General features: G+C 46.1%; 5 protein-coding genes across 10 annotated transcripts; 2 read left to right on the forward strand and 3 right to left on the reverse strand.

The window, feature by feature from the left end:
• Positions 1-3768: 3768 nt before the first annotated feature.
• Rcd1 (Reduction in Cnn dots 1) lies at positions 3769-9271 on the reverse strand. Of its 6 annotated transcripts, none has more exons than XM_064679807.1 (8): positions 9020-9271; positions 7687-8000; positions 7100-7626; positions 6588-7033; positions 6289-6520; positions 6026-6097; positions 4866-5612; positions 3769-4803 (listed from the first exon to the last, which is right to left on the reverse strand). In XM_064679807.1, exons 1-8 carry the CDS (start codon positions 9161-9163, stop codon positions 4040-4042), a joined length of 3246 nt encoding a protein of 1081 aa, XP_064535877.1. In that variant the 5' UTR covers positions 9164-9271; the 3' UTR covers positions 3769-4039. The 6 variants fall into 6 exon arrangements, with proteins under 6 accessions (XP_064535877.1, XP_064535874.1, XP_064535873.1 ...); XM_064679804.1 differs by lacking the exon at positions 9020-9271 and adding an exon at positions 8191-8837 and having other exon boundaries at positions 3769-4800; XM_064679803.1 differs by lacking the exon at positions 9020-9271 and adding an exon at positions 8191-8837.
• A 359-nt stretch (positions 9272-9630) lies between these two features.
• pea (ATP-dependent RNA helicase pea) lies at positions 9631-13783 on the forward strand. The gene is made up of 2 exons (XM_064680122.1): positions 9631-12990; positions 13158-13783. Exons 1-2 carry the CDS (start codon positions 9729-9731, stop codon positions 13703-13705), a joined length of 3810 nt encoding a protein of 1269 aa, XP_064536192.1. The 5' UTR covers positions 9631-9728; the 3' UTR covers positions 13706-13783.
• LOC135426822 (cytochrome c oxidase assembly factor 5) lies at positions 13715-14240 on the reverse strand. The gene is made up of 2 exons (XM_064680125.1): positions 13903-14240; positions 13715-13842 (listed from the first exon to the last, which is right to left on the reverse strand). The coding sequence occupies exons 1-2, from the start codon at positions 14101-14103 to the stop codon at positions 13801-13803; spliced, it is 243 nt and encodes an 80-aa protein (XP_064536195.1). The 5' UTR covers positions 14104-14240; the 3' UTR covers positions 13715-13800.
• A 101-nt stretch (positions 14241-14341) lies between these two features.
• LOC135426821 (transmembrane protein 39A) lies at positions 14342-16045 on the forward strand. Its single transcript, XM_064680124.1, has 4 exons — positions 14342-14687; positions 14748-14974; positions 15031-15595; positions 15657-16045. Exons 1-4 carry the CDS (start codon positions 14415-14417, stop codon positions 15882-15884), a joined length of 1293 nt encoding a protein of 430 aa, XP_064536194.1. The 5' UTR covers positions 14342-14414; the 3' UTR covers positions 15885-16045.
• Positions 16046-16118: 73 nt separating this feature from the next.
• CysRS-m (cysteine--tRNA ligase-like protein, mitochondrial) lies at positions 16119-18462 on the reverse strand. The gene is made up of 2 exons (XM_064680123.1): positions 17984-18462; positions 16119-17923 (listed from the first exon to the last, which is right to left on the reverse strand). The coding sequence occupies exons 1-2, from the start codon at positions 17992-17994 to the stop codon at positions 16264-16266; spliced, it is 1671 nt and encodes a 556-aa protein (XP_064536193.1). The 5' UTR covers positions 17995-18462; the 3' UTR covers positions 16119-16263.
• Between the last annotated feature and the right edge of the window lie 1861 nt (positions 18463-20323).

Here is a 20323-nt window from a genome sequence, read left to right on the forward strand (position 1 = left end):
TGGAAAAGAATGGCATCAGTTTGATTAAATTACTGTTAATTTTCAACATATTCCTTATTGCTTATACGTTTCATTTATATTTCCTAGAGTTCTTCAATGCTTGTCAAACTGTATGTTTTATATATTTTGATAATTGATCAATATAAAATTTAATTTAACTTTAAAGTATTTAAATGTTTTTCTAATTATTATTACGTCATTTAAGTCTTCATATCGACTTGTTCAGCGCTTGGCAAACTGTATGGGTTTCTCTCATCTTTTCTCGCTCTTAATTTTGAACATATTCCTAATTGCTGATAAATTTCATTTCATTTTTCTGGAATGGTTCAAAGCTTGTCAAACTGTAGAGTTTTATGTCATCTTTTTACTCTCAACTTTGAAAATATTCCCTAACTGTTGATAAATTTCATTTCTTTTTTCTGGTCAGCTTCAATGCTTGTCAAACTGTATTTCGTTGCTTGATCAATTTCAAATTGAATTTAGCTTGTGAATGTCTTCCTAATTGTTAATACATTACTCAGGTTTTCCTTTCGACTGGTTCAGTACTTGCCAAACTGTAGATTGTACTCTCATCTTTTCAATGACAGCCACCAGCTAAGAGGACTTTCCCACCATTGTCCTGATTATTCGCCATATGTGACAACGTTGCGTTTTTTTCTTCTTTTTTTCGAGTTTTCACGTCAACCTTTGGTTATTTAGCACTTCGCGTTGTGGCTGCAAACGTCAGGAATGTTCCACTACGTCACATCACATGAAATATGAAATCAACGCAAAACGTTGCGGCGCTCAGGAAAAACAAAAGAAAATAGCATTTTTCCCAAGCACCAGAGCCGGCTGCGTTTGTGGATCACGTGACTGCGAGGTAGTGGCCAATTCCCGAATCGTTTTTTTGTCATTTTTTTCTCTTCTCGTTGGTTAATATGAGTGGAAAGCGCCTGAATCCTTGCTAAAGATTTTCGCAAATCCTTTGCACAAATACTAATAAGAGCGCCGTCGAAGGGGCAGCAGCAGGGGGAAAGGCTATTCAGTTGGCAATATCGCAGATAGTTTGTTTTACAAATGCGGCATGAAACCCAACCCCAATGCCCTTCCACCCCCCTTGCCCCCTACCAATCGGAGCGCAGCTTAATAAAATGCAAATGATGTGAAAATGCAGCGAAAAACGTGGACGGAAACCCAAATGCCACTTACATTTTTGCCCCCCTTTCCCCCAATTGCCCCTCCCAATCCAACTATATGTCCTGATTTCTACGCATAGCCCGTGCACGGATGGGGGCAGGTTGGGGCTGTGCGGGGACACTCTCAATATTTTTCATACGCAAATAGCTGCATTCGCTGCCAGGCGACCATCTGATTATGCGGCAATGATTGAGTATTTGCCGGCTGCAGGGAGAGTGCCCCAAATGCTCCCCCCTCCCCCAGAATGAGGGCAGGCAATCTGTGGGTTTGGCAGAGCAGGGACACGCTGGCATTCTTATCAGCCATTCACTTGCCCAAGCGACTGCAAAATGCGTTCAAAGGGCGGCACAATTTAAAGGGTAAGAAATTTAATTTCAAATTTTAAGCTGATTAACAGAAAAGATCGGATCGAAACGATTTCAGTGACCAGCAGGATGTCAACCTTGAAGAACTAACAAAAGGAGCAGAATTTTCACTGTATTCACTTTAGTTTAATTAATCGAGCAAACTCTAAGCTTGACTATCTAATGCGAATGCATTTAAAAACGGCCCCACAATATAAATCACTTGAAATGAAGTGCTTCCTGCTGCCAGAGCCAGGCTGATACGATGTCAATCATGGAATAGATACATATATCATGTGCCCGGCTGTCCGGGCGTGCTTGCAAATATTATGTTAAAAAATTAATTTGAAAATTGCGAACATGTCGAAGTCGAAATTTGAGTTGCAGTTGCAGTTGAAATCTTGGCAGTGGCCGCAACAGTTGCCGCACCAACTGGAACCACGGCGGCAACAAATGGGCGCAAATTAAACGCCTCGAACCGCAGGTGGTGCAGCAAATGGCCAAAAAAAAACATGAGAGAAAAAGTACAGCAGCCCAAAAGTCATTTGAAAATCAAAATCGATTTGCATTTGGCTAGTCTGAGCCTGGGAATTGGTTTGCATCGAGTCTTACAATTGCGTAAGCCAAAAATGTCTGACTAAGTTTTGGACTTGAAGCTAAGGCAAAGATAGTCCAGAAGAAGTTTTTTTTGTTAGTTTTTGTTAGTTTCGCTATGGACAACACTTTTACACTTCGTCTACGATTTGCGAATCCTTGGCTTTAATTCTGTTTTAAGGCACTCGCTCCACACACGTTCAACTTGGCCGCGTTACTAAAAGCTGCCCTCGGAGCTCGTTATGATTATTTAGAGCAAAGCCAAAAGGCAGCGACGTCGCCGTCAACTGCACCACAATATAACTCCACATTGTGGTACTGTACATAAATGTAATTAAATATATGTATATCAGCCCACTTATCTATATGTGGCCATGTATACATTGGCGCACATGGCGGAGACTCAACAGAACTCAACTCAACCCTTCAGCTTGTGCCTTCTCCTGCAGCGCATTCAAAATCAAAATTTGCTGATCAAGCCAAAAGTCGGCGACAACAACAAGAACTACATTGACATTAGCTTTTGTTTTAGTTGCACTTGTTGCACTCCAATGAAATTTTAGACATCGACAAATGGCAAGGGACCAACCGACTCTGATATATCCTACTTAATTCAAGGATGCAAAAATAAACGAACGCCTTGAGCAGCCTCTCAGTTTCGCTTAGCAGACCAACTTCCTATCAGGCGATATATTTAAGACTTTTGCGAAGTCTGGTTAAATAAAAATTAACATATAAACCATATATACACCATTCCCCGGTCGGTGATTCTTTTAGAAAATTAGGCTTTAAGCATTTAGCATTTTCATAAGTTAATGTATTAAATAATTAGACACTCGTCTTTATCGATCATTAATAAATAAATAAATAATATCTTTACGCGAATGTATGAAACTAATATACCCCATTTCGACTCCTCACAAAGACCAACAATAAAAAAATATATGCAGCGCTCAGCGAAAAAGGAAAATGCTCCTAGTTGTCTACAGTTTGACAAGCACTAACCCAGTGCAGCGTGTGAAACGCAGCTTACGTAACGCAGAAACTGACCGTCAAATTAATATGTATGTATATATATTTGTTGTAATTGTTAGTTAAATTCCGTTTTACGCATTCAAATTTTCAAGTAGAAGTATTTTATTTTTATTTATTGTTACCTGGAATTGGTGGCCTTTTGTCGGATTTTTGATAGCGCTGCGGATTTCTCACGACTTCATTTCCTGTGCTGACGCCGACGGCGACGCTGGCGGCGACGTTGACGGCGGCGACGACGACAGCGCAGCCAATGGGAGCTAAGCTGAAAGTAACTGAAAACTTCAGCGAGACTCTCAGGAATTTGCACAATTTGCTATATCTACGTACATTATAAAATTTATATACACATATGTATATGTCAATATAGAGCTTCTATTCCCGTTTTGGCTCTGGAATATATATTTATATAACACAACCCAAGGCCACGAAATAATGTACGCTAGCGAACAACTTTAATTGGCCAATTTGGTTCCTATCTATTCCCAAAACTTTGTCCAAACGAATAAATTATTTGTAAATTGAACTTTCTCAAAGTTTTCATAAATTTCTTTTTTAAAGATACTAAAAATGTTATACATACAGTAAATGTTGATTAAAATATAAACAAACATTAATATTTGTTAAGAGATTTTCCTATACATTTATTCCTATTCGAATAAAAAACGAATAGCCTGGGCGTCCGCTCAAAAGAGCTTTCACTGTTTACGTAACAAATGCTGATCATAAAATTATTCAAATCTGTAAATGTATTTAAAGATCAACAAGGTCTATTTACACTAATATAACTTATGGCATATCTTTAGAATTCTAGAGTCCAAGTACTTTATCTTAATGTAAAGTTAACAAACAGCGCGGGAGGAAGATGCTCAGCAAAGCTCGCGCCACAGCTACTGTTCCAAGGGCTTGCTCTGCGTGAGCGTTCCTATGGTGCCTGTCGTCGTCGTTGTTGGCGTCGTCGCTGCTTTGATGATCTTTGAGTCCTTGATAGCGTGGGCGTTAACTGTCACAGTGGTTGGCTTGGCCATGGCGCCAATGTTTAGCACGCGACGCACTGCAGCGCCGCCCGGCGCTATGGCCGGTATGGCCGGCGACCGATTGGCCAACATTTGCACGGGCTTGAGGCCCGTCGCAGATTTGAAGTAAATATTGCGCAGCGGCTGTTTGCCATCGCCTGCTATGGTGGTGTTAACAACTGGACTGTTGATGACCTGAAACTGCGGATAGGTCTTGTTGCCCAGACGCAGTGCGCCCGACGTGACAGGGTTTAGTACGGGCGTGCCCGCAGTTGTCTTGATTGTCTGCAGATTAAGCGTCTTCACATTCGCCGCATCCAACAGCAAGGAGCTGCTCGTTGTGGGCGTGCCAGCAGTTGGCGGCTTGGGGCTGCTCACAATACGTATGGGCAGAGCTGTGGCGCCGCTTGGCAGACGCGCTGTCGTCGTTGTGCCCACCGGCTTCATGGTGCTGCGATTCAAGTAGACAAGCTTATTGCCACCCCCTATGGTAGTTGGTGTTGTGGTAAACAACTGCTGGATGCCTTTGTTTATCACAATACCCTTGCTATTGGTGACAATGCTGTTGGGCTTGATGGTATTGGGGGCCTCCTTTAGGATCTTCTGGCTGATAATCAATGGGCTGGCGCCGGCGGCTGCTGAAAGAGCAAACAATATACATAAAAATCCGTTTGATTTAATGGATACCAAATCTTGTTACCATTTTTAATGGGTTCCACTTGTTGCAGCTGCAGCTGCTGCTGCTGCTGTTGTTGTTGTTGTAGCTGTTGCTGCTGCTGTTCGGCAAAGTTGCCCTCGTTGTCCGCAAACACAATGGGCATGTCTATGATATTGGATAGATCCATGCTGTTAGCTATGCTTGGCGATGGCGCCGGCATATTTTTAGTCATTTGCAACATAGTTATGCCGCTGGCATTCTTAACCACCGTATACTTTTGCTGGGCCGCGGATGGAGTTGAGCTGGCGGCGCCGGTGGGAGCAGCAGTTACAAACTGCGTTGTTTGGCCCGTGGGGGTTTTAAGCGTAAAGATCTGCTGGCCACTGGAGGCGGGCAAGGTCTTCACAATACTGCCAATGCTCGTTGTGCCCGCCACTGTGGGGCTGCTGCTGCTGTTGTTGCTGTTCTTGCTGATGGTGTAGTTGACCAGTTTGCTCTGCGTGGGTAGCGCCTTCAACTGCACAAACTGGCTGGAGGGTATCATCTTGATCTTGGTGCCTGTTGACAGCGAAACGGTGGTCGGCGGGGGCTTGACCATACTTGGCGTTGGCTTCACAACAGCTGGCGCAGGCACTGACGGCTGGCTATCATCATATTCAAGTGTTTCCTCCAAGATAGACTCAATGGACATGTTCATCTCCTCGTTGCTCAGCGAATGCTTCTCCGCCATGCTTGGCTTTATCGCAGTGGGCACGCCACCGGGCAGTGGACGCGTGCGTGGGCGCCCAACTGTGGAAATGGTTACTGTTAGTCGATGAAACGGAGGAATGATCAGCATATTAAGACAGGGACCGTAAATATAAATCATGAGTATGTATGAACGTTAAAATTATAATAATAATAAGGCGAACATCATGCATAATGGTTAGTTTGATGAATAACTAAAAATGATGCACATAAATACAGTGAAAGCTCCCTATATCAGACCCTAATGGTATTAATTAAAAATAAATCATTACTTTAACTTATTATGAGCGCTTTTATATGAACTTTGGTTCAAGGGGATCAAAAAGTGAGTTGTCCATTATAAGAGCTTTTACTGTAGTAAGTTGAACATGCAAAGACTCATAACCGTTACGGTCCCTGATATTGGGAACAAGCCAGCGATGGTCTTTGTCGCAGCTTTCACACTTTGGATTTACCCTTTCGCTTGACCGCAAACGGATCAATGAGTCGCGGCGGCTTTGGTTTGGGCAATTTGGGAGCGCGCACTTCTGTTTGATTAGTGGAATTAGTGGATTGGTGCAAAATGATTTTTTTGAGGGATGTTTGGGGAGAACGTGCAACGTGCGGCAACATGCAAAAGGAGAACGGTTGGATTACGGGTAGGTAAAATTATTAATAATGATGTTTAGATGATGATCAAATGATTTTAGTGAAATTAAAAGTTGAAAATTCTACTCACTGTGCGGCACGATTTTGGATTTGGTGGCCTGCATGCCGCCCTCCTCCTGCCCGTCATGAGCTTTGCGCTTTCGCGCTGAGGCGAGCGGCACCTTGTTGACACTGCCATCGGCCAGGATATGCTGCTGTTGTTTGGGCTGGCGCTGATACGAATTGCTGCCCAGCAGCGAAGTGGGCATGCGCGGACCCGGCGGATTGCTCAGCGTCTTGTTAACAAACTCGTAGACCTCATCCTGCAAAGAATTGCGGAGAATGCTTATATATCACAATGAAAATCATATGTTTTAGTAGAAGACCTACCACCACCATGGAATCCACCATGGCTTGTGTGACACCCTCAATGCGTCGCTTGCTTTTGGGCACACGCAGCGCATCATCCGCACTGCCCACGACGACCAGCGAGGATTCAGATTGCATGCGCTCCCGCAAACCCTCCATTTCCTCCTGGCTGCTGCGTGCCGCATTCTGACCGATGACAAACAAAATTGGCGCCTTTATATCCAGCAAGCGATCATCCGGAGCACCGCGCGGTCCGCGCAACGTATTGTACGCAAAGCCCATGCAAATGACGCAAGCAACGCTCTCCGACATTGCCACTTGAAGGGCCAGAGCAGAGCCGGCATTGAAGCCAATCAGAATTATTCCACGATTGGGATTCTCTGTGCGTAGCTCGTGTATGCGTACGCGTGTCAGCGAGACAATCGTCTCGGCCACTTGATCCAGATTCTGGCGTCCAATGCGATCATCTGTGCAGCATGAATTACAGAATAATAACAAAATATGCCAGGCGATGCGTCCAATAAGCTACTTACTCGTATTGGGCAGCGTGATTTGAACAATTTGTGTTATGCTGGCCAAGGCTTGATACCAATTTTGCATACGCTCCGGCACTGGGCCACTGGTGGGCATATTAGGCACCGCAACCATTATGGCATTGTGTGCCAGATGTCGCGACTTGGCCAGTATCTCTGGTTGCCATCGCTTTTTCATAACTGGGGCAAGCAGTTCTTGGCTATTGTTCAGCGGCCGACTGAACAGCATTTTATCAATTAGTGTGGGCAGCTTGCTTTTCAGAGTTTGTATAATGTCTAGATAGGAAGCCATATACGAAGGTGGCAGCTGTTCCATGAGCAGTGCATGCAGCCACTGCGTGGTGCGTGGCTCCCAGGCAATGCTGGCCAAGGCGCGCCGCATGCGAGAACTGGATTTGTCAACGGCCACCCGCCGATGCACTGCCTCATTCTGGCGCTTGTCGTTGGCAAGTCGCGCCAATTGATCCTGATCCAATATGGTCGCAACTTTATCAAACAATGTTTCCTGCATATGTGTCCAGCCAACTCTGAATAGAGAACCAGTTTATAATTTTATTAAATTAGTCAGTCATATTTAATACACTTACCGGTTAATGCGTGCCTGCCAATCCTGCTCGTCGGAATTGCTGTTTCGCACATATTTGGCAATGCGTGCGCACTCGTTCATCAGCTCCTTTGCCGCAATCTCATCGTATGGCGGAATATGTGCCGACTGCTGCGCGTCACCAGACTCCTCATGAGCTGGATATGTGTGGCAGGTGGGGCACTGCGGCGCATGGCGCACGAGAATGGTGCGTGCCGGTGCCAGGCCATTGTTTATGGTGTTGTCCGGGCGCGGAGCATCGCGCATATAGGTATGCTCCATGGGGGCTGTTTCGCTGGGTGCCGAAATTGTGCTGGACTGCAACAAATGCAACAAATATTTAGAAGGAAAGGAATTGACAATCAAGATTACAAGATAATTTAGAAATAGATCAAATGGAGTTGGATGCTAGTAAGGATTAAAGTGTGAGTGACTCATGCAGGACAGATTAGTGCGCGTGCTTTAGAATCTGAAGTGAGGAGTAGAATGGCGTATGACGTATTATTACACTCTCTGTTGAAATCGGTGCAGACGCGGCTGCCGCAGCTGCTGCCGCCGCCGCTGCTGCTGCTTTGGGTGGTGAGCTCAATATGGACGCGGCGCTACCCAGCTGGCCCGCCTTAACCACATAGTACGAGGTGTTTGCGGCTCCAGCTGTTGGTATTTTGGCCGTTGCTGTCGTTGTTGCTGCTGCTGCTGGAGCCGACGCTCTGGCTATATGTGTGTGCGTGTGTGTGTGGGTTTGTATTTTTGTGTACGGGTTGCCAGCCCTGGCAATAAATTTGCTCGGGCTATATGTAATAATCGAGGTGTTTGTGTTGGCCGACTGCATCTTTGGTTTCTTCTCGACCACCATAATTTCGCTTTTATTGTTTTTCGTTTGCTTCATTGGCACCATTTTGTGTGTAGTTTTTTGTTTTTTAATTATTTGTTTTATTTGGTTACTCGCTGGCTGCAGGTTTTCTTCTTCTTAGGCTGCGTTGCAGCGACCTTGGCGGTGTTTTTCAATATACACAAACTATTAGCACTTTTCTATTCAGAATCAAATTTTAATCGATGTCGCGATATTGTTAATTTTTTTTTAATTCCTGTGTTTTCTAAGTTTTCCTCAACAAATTAGTTCCTGCGTCTTTGCAATTAAAACATGGCGTGTGCTTTGGGCGTTGCCAGGCTGGTACGATTAAAAGTGTATGTAACTGTGCGCATGTCTGGCAACTCCAAACACTGCTAGCAATTGCCCCCTAAGCTAAGCAATTTCGCTACCATATATTTAACAACAACGCAACATCCGCGCTGTATTATGAAATTACAGTTTTATAATAAATCTATCTACTTACTGTATCACTGGGTGTAGGCGTTGCAGGCGGCATATTAGTATTATTCGGCGGATGATGCTGTTCGCTTTCTTCATGGGCGACATTCTGTGCAACATGTCCACCGCTTTGCACGAAATTGTTGAAGCACTCGAAAAACGAAGACATTTCCGAAGCGTTTTGTAAACAATTTCTCACTTGAACTCAAACGTATATTTTGAAACTTATAAACAAAATACAAAACATTACAAAGCGAGCGTAGCTAGCTCAAAATATGTCAAGAGTACAAAAGTGTTGCCACTCTATGCACTAATGGCGTTTTACAGCACTGTCCGCAAAACAGCTGTTTCGTTCATGTTTGATATGAGCGCAAGTCGTGTTACTGTAATGTGCATATAAATTTCTTTTTCGATATGATCGGGATTAGGTACGGGCAGATATTTACGATGTTTATCAGCAATTATTACCAAATGTTTATTAATTTTTTCCAATATTAAAACAAATTTCTATTAAAAATAAAGTATTTGAACAAGAGTACCATTGAGTTAATCAAGTACTAGTTTTGGTACATTTATGCTGCGATTGGTAAAAGAAAAGGTATCGCATCGTGTTTTGCACGAACTCATCCCTAGTTGGCGTGCTCATTTTGTTTAACTTTTCTTTCGAAACGTTTTGTGTCCGTTTTATAAACTTATTGAATTATTGTCGCAGTTTATTGCGTTCATTTTGCAAAATGGACGAGCTGCAGCAGCTGGAGTACCTGTCGCTGGTATCGAAAATCTGCACAGAGCTGGACAATCACTTGGGCATCAATGACAAGGACCTGGCCGAATTTATCATCGATCTGGAGCACAAGCATCGCAGCTACGATGCGTTTCGCAAGGCGCTCCTGGAAAATGGCGCTGAATTTCCCGATTCGCTTGTGCAGAATTTACAGCGCATCATTAATTTAATGCGGCCTAGTCGTGCTGGGGGCGATGCAAAGGCAATGAATGGACAGGACAGTAACAGCAAAGGGGACAAAAAATCGAAGCTAATCAAAATGTTTCCCGGGTTAGCTTTGCCTAATGACAAATTCAGTAGCAAGCTGTCGAAGGAGGATGATGACAAAGAGGGACAGGGTGTCAAAGAGCCCAAACAGAAAAAGAACGAAATGAGCGACGTGGATGCGGCCATGCTGGAACTGGAGGCTTTGGCACCAGGTGACAGCCAAGAGCAGAGGGATGGCAAAGAGAGCAGGCGGCGGCAAAGATCCAGTTCACGCGAGCGGATTAGACGCAAAGAGCGCAGTCGGAGTCGTGACAAGGAGCGGGATAGGGATAAGCAGAGAGATAAGGAGCGGGACAGGGAAAGGCAAAGAGATAAGGAGCACGACAGGGATAGGCAAAGAGATAAGGAGCGGGATAGGGATAGCAATCGGGATAAGGAGCGGGATAGGGATAGCAATCGGGATAAGGACCGTCGACGCAGGCGGAGCAGATCCCGGGAGGATCGGGATCGTGATCGTCGCAGGCGTCGCTCCAGCTCACGGGAGCCGCATAACGACAGACACGAACAACGAAGACGACGCTCTCGTTCTCGTTCCCGCGAACGCAGCAGCCGCCAGCAACAGGATAAAATGCCGCCACCGGCAGCTGTGATGAGCGATGATCCCGAGCTGGGAAAAATCTATTCCGGCAAGGTGGCTAACATAGTGCCATTTGGTTGCTTCGTGCAGCTGTTTGGGCTACGCAAGCGCTGGGAAGGTTTGGTGCACATCTCGCAGCTCCGCGCCGAGGGTCGCGTCACCGATGTGACCGAGGTGGTGGCCCGCAATCAGACGGTCAAGGTTAAGGTCATGTCGCTGACGGGCCAAAAGGTTTCGCTTTCCATGAAGGAAGTGGACCAGGAGAGCGGACGCGACCTCAATCCGCTGTCGCATGCACCAGAGGAGGATGCGGTATCGTTACGTGATCGCAATCCTGATGGACCCTACAGCAGCACATCCTCCATGCTCAATCTGCAGGGCAACAACATTGATGGCGACGAGCACGAGTCCCGCAAGCGCGTCACACGCATCTCCAGTCCGGAGCGGTGGGAGATTAAGCAAATGATTAGCTCCGGTGTTTTGGATCGCAGCGAAATGCCCGACTTTGATGAGGAGACGGGCCTACTGCCGAAGGATGAGGACGACGAGGCGGACATTGAAATAGAAATTGTAGAAGAGGAGCCACCATTCCTCTCCGGCCATGGACGTGCACTGCACGATCTGTCGCCCGTGCGCATAGTCAAAAATCCGGATGGATCGCTTGCCCAGGCAGCCATGATGCAGTCAGCGTTGTCCAAGGAGCGACGCGAGCAGAAAATGCTGCAACGGGAACAGGAAATGGAAGCCCTGCCCAGCAACCTCAACAAGAACTGGATCGATCCACTGCCCGAGGATGACAGCTCACGCCATCTGGCGGCCAATATGCGCGGCATGGGCGCCGCACCCCAGGAGGTGCCCGAATGGAAGAAGCATGTCATTGGCGGCAAGAAATCCTCCTTCGGCAAGAAAACGGATCTGACGCTCGTCGAGCAGCGTCAATCGCTGCCCATTTACAAGCTGCGCGACGATCTCATAAAGGCCGTTGCGGACAACCAGATACTGATTGTCATTGGCGAAACGGGCTCTGGGAAGACCACACAGATTACCCAGTATTTGGGCGAATGCGGATTTACAGCACGGGGCAAGATTGGCTGCACGCAGCCGCGTCGTGTGGCTGCCATGTCCGTGGCAAAGCGTGTGGCTGAGGAGTACGGTTGTCGCCTTGGCCAGGAGGTGGGCTATACGATACGTTTCGAGGATTGCACCAGTCCTGAGACGGTCATCAAGTACATGACAGACGGCATGTTGTTGCGCGAGTGCCTCATGGAGGCGGAGCTGAAGACCTACTCGGTCATCATGTTGGACGAGGCGCACGAGCGCACTATACACACGGATGTGCTCTTCGGTCTACTAAAGACCGCCGTGCAAAAGCGGCCGGAACTGAAGCTAATTGTCACCTCGGCAACGCTGGATGCGGTCAAGTTTTCGCAGTACTTCTTCGAGGCGCCCATTTTTACAATACCCGGACGCACGTTTCCTGTGGAGGTGCTGTACACTAAGGAGCCGGAGACAGACTATTTGGATGCCTCGCTGATAACTGTCATGCAAATCCATTTGCGTGAACCTCCAGGAGACATACTGCTGTTCCTAACGGGTCAGGAGGAGATTGACACCGCCTGCGAGATACTCTACGAGCGCATGAAGAGCCTGGGACCAGATGTGCCGGAGCTGATCATATTGCCCGTGTACTCGGCACTGCCCTCTGAGATGCAGACTCGCATCTTTGATCCAGCGCCCGCCGGCAGTCGCAAAGTGGTGATTGCCACAAATATAGCGGAAACATCGCTTACAATTGATGGCATCTTCTATGTGGTTGATCCCGGCTTTGTAAAACAGAAGGTCTACAATTCCAAGACGGGCATGGACTCGCTGGTGGTCACGCCCATTTCGCAGGCAGCCGCCAAGCAGCGTGCCGGCCGAGCGGGCCGCACTGGACCCGGCAAATGCTATCGCCTCTACACGGAGCGAGCATATCGGGACGAGATGCTGCCAACGCCAGTGCCGGAGATCCAGCGTACCAATCTGGCCACCACAGTGCTCCAGTTGAAGACCATGGGCATCAACGATTTGCTGCACTTTGATTTCATGGATGCGCCGCCAGTGGAGTCGCTGGTCATGGCTTTGGAGCAGCTGCACTCGCTCTCCGCGCTAGATGATGAGGGTTTGCTGACGCGTCTCGGTCGCCGGATGGCCGAGTTTCCGCTGGAGCCAAATCTATCCAAAATGCTCATCATGTCCGTGGCGCTGCAATGCTCTGACGAGATCCTAACAATTGTGTCCATGCTCAGCGTGCAGAACGTGTTCTACAGGCCCAAGGACAAGCAAGCGCTGGCCGATCAAAAGAAGGCCAAGTTTAACCAGGCGGAAGGTAAGCTCTCACTTTCAACCTATTTGGGTGGATTTGACAATAAGTGAATACATTTTCAAAAATAACTTTGAAAGCGGGTCGAATGAAGAACAATTTTCTACCCTTGTGGGAAAGGTGCAACCCTTTTACAATGTTAACTTTTACTAATTTAATTATTATCCCTGCAGGTGACCATTTGACGCTGCTGGCCGTTTACAACAGCTGGAAGAACAACAAATTCTCGAATGCCTGGTGCTACGAAAACTTTGTGCAAATCCGAACGCTGAAACGTTCGCAAGATGTGCGCAAACAGCTGCTGGGCATCATGGATCGCCACAAGCTGGACGTGGTGTCTGCGGGTAAGAACTCGGTGCGCATACAGAAGGCCGTCTGCTCGGGCTTCTTTCGGAATGCGGCCAAAAAGGATCCGCAAGAGGGCTATCGCACCCTCGTCGACTCCCAAGTGGTCTATATACATCCATCGAGCGCGCTGTTCAATCGCCAGCCCGAGTGGGTCATCTACCATGAGCTGGTGCAGACGACAAAGGAGTATATGCGCGAGGTAACCACAATTGATCCCAAATGGCTGGTGGAATTTGCGCCATCTTTCTTCCGCTTCTCGGATCCCACCAAGCTCAGCAAGTTCAAGAAAAACCAACGACTGGAGCCGCTCTACAACAAATACGAGGAGCCAAATGCTTGGCGCATTTCGCGCGTGCGTCGACGCCGCAATTAAGTTGGACAGTTTGTGTCTAATTCGTGTTGTATTTAGTAAACGCTAAGTAACAAATAAAATAAGTTTAAAGTTTGCGGAGACACTGTGCTGGGTTTTTAGTAGCCCTTGTGGCCGCGAAAGCGTTGCCGATTATCCAGCTGGAATGATGTGGATATTTATATTAAGTTGGGTTATATATGTGGCTACAGGCCACTCACCAACGAACGCTTGCACTCATAAAAGGTGTTTCGCAGCACCTGACACTCTGGCGGCACACTGTTGTCCTGCAGGCATTGCCGGGGCGTCTTGCGATCCAACCGACAACACTCGCTCTCCAGCAGGCACATTTTCAGATCTGCACGTACGCCAGCACAAGCTGTTTCATCCGCCAGCTTTTCGTTGCCTTCGTAGCGCATCATTTTATATGAACTTTGAGTATTACAAGTGGTTGTTTTGAATTTCTATGCACAAACAAAATTTGTTATAAAATCAGCCAGAGCAGCTGTTTATTGCGATTGCTTGCAGTGTTGCCAGACACCCGATTGAAATAAATGGAAAATATTGTACTTGTTAGTTTTTACAACACAGATTCCTTTTTTTGCTGTTTGTCATCATCGATTACCGAAAAATAATCGATATAGCGATTTATCGATTATTGATACAGTAGTTTATCGTGTAGCCAACTGCGATTCCGGCAATTTGTTTAAATGTAGTTTCCAATTGGTTGAGAATGCCCCAAAATAAAATGGTTTATGATGAACGCAGCGATGGCAGCAGCTCTAGCGATGCACACGACTGTTTTCAGCGCAGCATGTCAACCAAAATGGGCACACAGCAGGTGACAATGCCCAAACATATACCTTTTCCAGAGCACGCAACCACATCCGAATGGCTTAGTGAGCTCATTATGTGCGCCTTTACCATGGGCGCAGCCATTGTTCAATTCATCAACATTTATCGCACAAACTGGTGGCTGCCACAATTTCAAACACGGCACATGGTGGTAAGTGTCTATGGTAATCGTAATTTGCCGCAGTACCCAAATAACATTTTCCACTTGCAGAACATTGAGCTAATCGATCCATATTTACGCTATCTCATACTCATACTGAATACGCGACGGTTCCTTTACTGCATGCTGCTGGCCAAGTGGAAGAGCAACGAGCGTCGTCTGGTGCGTTTGGACATCAAGTATGGCTTTGGTGGCCTTGTCCAGCTGGGTCTGTGCTACTGCGCCTTCAGGCTCTATCAGAAGCACTCCTACATGTTGCTCTTCTATCTCAGTTATCCGTAAGCAGCTGCGTACTTGGCCCACTTCCTACTACATTTAGCTTCTTCCTTTTCAGTGTGGTCGTGTATCTAATCATCTTTGGCTTTCAGTTGGAGCCGTTTCTGCGCACTAGATTCGAGGTGCCTGGCGTCTATATCAACGACATGCCCGTGCACAGTTGCACCACGAACGCCGTCCAAATTCGCGACGAGATTGAAATCCTGCGACATGACTTTAATAAGCGCTTCAAGCAGTTAATTTTCACCTGCATGCTGAATGCCTATCTGGTGCTGATACCCTGTCTCCTGGCGCTCAGCGTGCAGTATAATGTTATGCGCGCCGCCCAACATTGCATAATTGTGTGCCTGGGTGCATTTAGCTTGTCTGCGGTCTTCCTGTACCCGGCCAAATACAGCGACACTCTGCATCGTGCCACCCTCCATCTGGGCAGCTGGCAGCGTATGGATCGCGATGCTCCGGGAGTGCCGTCGCAGCTTATTGTGGCAGCCAATGCTCAGTACTGGGCAAAGTACACCGTCTACGGTCATGGCACTGTGGTCAAGCACAATGGAGCTCTCTACCGTAGCCATGGACTGGTCACGGTGGCCACGCCCGGCAACGCCAGTCATCTGCGTTTCTATGTAAGTAAGAAGACATAAGCAGGAACTCCATTAGCTCACATATTTCGTTCTGCGTTTATAGAAACTGTTCCACAATCCCACTGTCATCTACTCCACGTTGGCCACGCTGCAGGCAGCCGTGCTGCTGGTGGAGATTGCCTCGTTAAGCGCCGCCAGCATTGAATGGCATTTTGTGCTGTCCATTAGCTTTGTGGCCTTCACCAGCATGGTCGCTTTCTTTAAACTGGTGCGAGATTATCTCATCACCAAACATCTCTACAAGGCAGAGTGCTCCACCATTTACAATTAAGCCACCCACAAGCAGCTAAATGTAATCAAAGAATTCCTAGCAAAATGTCATGCCAAAAAGCCATGTTATCAATGAATATCGAATATATGCTAGATTTCAATATCTATCTATACGAAACTGTTTATCCTGACTTACTAAATAAACCTATATTTTCCATGGTAGTTATCGCTACGGGTTTTTGAATTCGATTCGCTTCAAACTCATTTTGGAACTTTGACATCCAAAATACATATATGTTCAGCAAGACGTTATTTTAATAAAAAATATATCGAGCTGAGGAAATAAATAATATATAACGTATAAGTTACGAGCTATATCGCCTTAATTTTAAATAACATCTAATGTTTTACTCCAATTTGATAACTATACGATCACTAATTTAGCTTCTTCTGCTGCTGGAGGCGCTCTTTTGATCGCTATAAACCCAGGAGCTGCCCTTCTTGTGGTCGCGAACACTGAACCCATGTCGTTGCAGGAGATCCCGTAGCCTATCACATAGGCCCAACAACTCCACATTCTTGACATTGCCGTTCACAGCCTGCTCCCGCAGCTGGCAACGTATGGCCAGGACATCAGCGACCAGCGCATTGATGTCGACGCGGGCTGTGGCCTCTGCTGGTTGTAGCTGTTGCTGCTGAATCGCGGCCAGAGGACTGATGCCAAAGTTGAGCATCGCTACGCTGATAAAGTTGCCCGCCGCCAGCAGCAGGTCTAGGCAGTGGGCCGGATCCTGTTGTGCATCTGCCTGCTGCTCGTTGATGCAGCGACTGATGCTGCTCATCTGATCCAACAGCACGCCTATGCCACGCGCCGTGTCAAAATCATCGCGCAGGCTGTTATCATATTCCTGAACCATGTGCTTTAGCTGTGCCTGCAGCGCGCCCTGGTCGAGTAGCTTCAGCGGCTTCTGGAACTGCATGTAGGCGCTGAGATCGGCGTGAAAGTTCTTGAACTTGCGCAGAGTTTGCCGTGCTGTCAGCATCAGCTGGTCACTGTACTGCATAGCGTTGCGATAGTTGGACAACAGGCAGGCCATGCGAAACTCATCCGCTGTGTATTTTTGCAGCAGCTCCTCTACGGTTATGGTGTTGCCCAAAGATTTGGACATCTTCTGCTCCTCACCTACCAAATGCAGCTGGCCGGTATGCAGCCAGTAGTTGACCCATTGATCGGTCCGGAAGTGTGCACAACATTGTGCCTCCTCGTTCTCGTGATGGGGAAAACGCAAATCAAGGCCACCCGCATGGAAATCCACTTTGTTCCCGAAAAACATGCTGGCAATAGCGCTGCATTCAATATGCCAGCCAGGTCGTCCGGCGCCACCCCAGGATGAAGGCCAGCTGGGCTCGTGCTCCTCCTTTTGGGCCTTCCAGAGCGCAAAGTCCGCAGAATTACGCTTGCCCATCTCCGCTACCGCATGCTCATCTTTGCTAATCTTCTCCAGCTTGCCATAGTTCGCATATTTTGATACATCAAAGTATACAGAACTATCTTGGGCCACGTAAGCCTGCTGATTAACCAGCAGGTGCTCGATGAAGCGCTGGATGACGGGAATATTTGCGGATACGTGCGCGCGCAGATTGGGCGGCTTTACATTCAGCCACATCATGCTCTCCTTGAACTCCGCATCGTAGGCGTGTGCTAGTTCTAGCCAATTGTGACCGGTCTCCCGGCTACGCTTAATGATCTTATCATCCACGTCTGTAATATTCATGGCCGTCACCAGGTTGTACTTAAAGTGGTCCCGCAGTATGCGCTGTATTATATCCACCTTGACATAGGTGCTGGCATGTCCCACATGCGTCTTATCGTACACCGTCGGCCCACAGGTGTACCAAGTGACCATCTGGGGATTGCGCAGCACCAGCGGAACTTTGCCGCGCACACTATGATTGTATATGCTAATGCCGGTATCCTCCCCGCAGGGCCTTTGCCAACCGCCAAACGCAGATGAAGGCGGTGCCTGTTCGACGCCGCTGCTGAGCTTACGAGGCCACAATTGGGAGTTGCGCAGCTGCCTGCATTCTTCTAGGCGACAGCTGATAAAAGGGAATATCAGCGTCTTGCACGGATCGGCATTGATCTATCGATCTACTTACATTTTCAACATATTCTCTGTTTCTCTACAATAATTTTAAAATGTTCGATCTACATGCGTACAAAATGTCTTAAATTTATAACAACAGCTGATTAACGATTGACAATTGTTGCACAGCAGCAAATCTATCGATATAACTGCACCCAACTACTTTTATTTTGTTTACCGCGATTAGTTTGCTACAGTCCCTGGTTTTCAAAAATTGGTGTTGATAAATTTGTTTTGCCAAGTGTTTTGATGTTTAAACTCCGAAACTGACTGTTTCGTTACGAATTGTTTTTCAAAATAGCAGTCAATCAAGATAAGAAAAGCTATATTTAACCTGCCCAAAAGTTATAAAGAGATACAAGCTGGTATCTATACTATGGGTTTATATTCTTTCCTATCCTTCGCATTCCAAGGACTTAAGTTTCTAGTAAATGCTCTTCCTAAACTTTAACCTTCTATAACACTGGCAAAACTAAACAACTTTTGATAATTGACGCCATTTTGAAATGGTGTGTGCCCTAGTCTTATTTTAACTTGATAATTTATGCATAAAATAGCATTTTTTGGTAATTTGGAATCTATAATTTTTATTTGTAATTAATTGAAAGTATCAATTTTGGAATTTTCCTGTCATTCTAAAAATTAGGAAATTTTGACTTAAAATCTCCTACTTCTGCCATAGGTGAACAGATTTTTATGGTTAATTTTATTTTGGTCCCTTTGGTTTGAGCTCAAAGTTTAGAAAAGTATGTTCTTCAAATATTTATTCTCTTGGTTGGAACCCTCCCTGCTGGCTTTTACTGCGATATGCGTCCATAGAAGCTAAGCGACAAACAAGCGGGCATTGCCCAAACACAATATTCCCATTGGGAGAAGAGAATAAAAAAATGTTTTCTTAATAAATCACGCAATTCCACAAGTTAAACGAAGTTAAATTGTGCCAGTACAGTCCTGTATTATGTGCCAAATCAATATAAGAACGCATTGTTTGGAAAATGGCAAAAATCATACGCACCATGGTCCAAGTGTTTGCCAAAGCTTCAATGCGTAAGCAAAAAAAACGAGCATTGGGGTCAAGGATATTAGGCACAAGCAGGTGGGAGGTCAAAAGGAAAAGTAGCGTAGTATTTTCGGCAACTAAATTAAATGTGATTTAGGCATTTGCTTTTCACCAACAAGCTAAAAAGGAGGTTAAGTTAAATTGCAAACAAATTAAAAAGGAGCCATAATGCGGCCCCGGAATTCCCCTTGGAGTTTGTGCTAATAAAAAATAGCGCATTCTGCCAGTAATAGGAATTTCACAGATTTCCCACATGGGCTTGGTCTAACATATTGTTCGCTTCTGAGCAATTGATATTAATTTATTGGCCGTGCTTTAAATCGGCATCGCGTGAAAACATTTGTGCGCCCAGAAATTAGCATGAATAGCTATCAGCTTGTTGCAAGTCGCACCCAGTGCAAGGTGCAGTTTTGTATAATAGAAATTAGATTGAAAGCCTGGCCAGGCCAAATATGATTCTGGGTTTGGTACCGCTGATTAAGGTCAGCACAGCGATTACACTGAGTGTGTGGGTCGAGCAAGGAAACCCAGCCCCAAAAGGCTTTCAAACCGTAACGAGTGCCTAAAAGCTTAAACTATTTGCGAATTGGAATTCCCAACTATTTTTTGGACTAAGAAGAAGTTACCCGGCGTCGCCAGGTGAACCTGACCGCCCGATACTTTAACACCTACAATTTTAAAACATTTTGCATTCATAATAATTATTTTGTTATTTAAAATGTTTAATTTAGGTACAAATTTGCAAATACTTGATTTAAGTACACCCTGCTTATTACTCTGCTGGATTTCTGTCTTTTTTTTGGGGGAATTGCGCCTGTTTAAGATAAGTTTAAGAATTTCGTGCTTAGCTTAAGGACTTCGACCTTGGCCGAATTTTGACAATGTTTAAGATTTGGGCACAAAAGTCTTGGTACATATTCTTTTTGCTGATATTCTGCAACAGAAATTGAGAGGCACGCAGCCCAAAAAAAAGAAAGAAATTAAATAAAAAAACTAAATTCATATCTATAGCCATAGAATGTCAGTCTAAAAACAACAAAAACAACAACTGGTGGGCCGCACCGACAGTGGCAAGTTTTCATGTCCAAGGCGTATTTATGTCAACCGGAAGTAGGTTTACTGACCCACGTATACGTTTCAGCGACGGGCAGCCGACCGACTCCGGTGGCTACTTCGGCTGCCTAATAACATTCAGAGGTAAAACAACTGGACACATCAAAGAAACGCTGCCTTAGCTTGGCTGGCCAGGAGGACGACGACGGCGACGGCGACGACGTCGACGACGATGACGGC

The sequence above is a fragment of the Drosophila montana genome, unplaced genomic scaffold, assembly GCF_035044405.1.
Source record: "Drosophila montana isolate Dmon_TW-CO22-7 unplaced genomic scaffold, ASM3504440v1 contig_2081_1, whole genome shotgun sequence".
Lineage (NCBI taxonomy): Eukaryota > Metazoa > Arthropoda > Insecta > Diptera > Drosophilidae > Drosophila > Drosophila montana.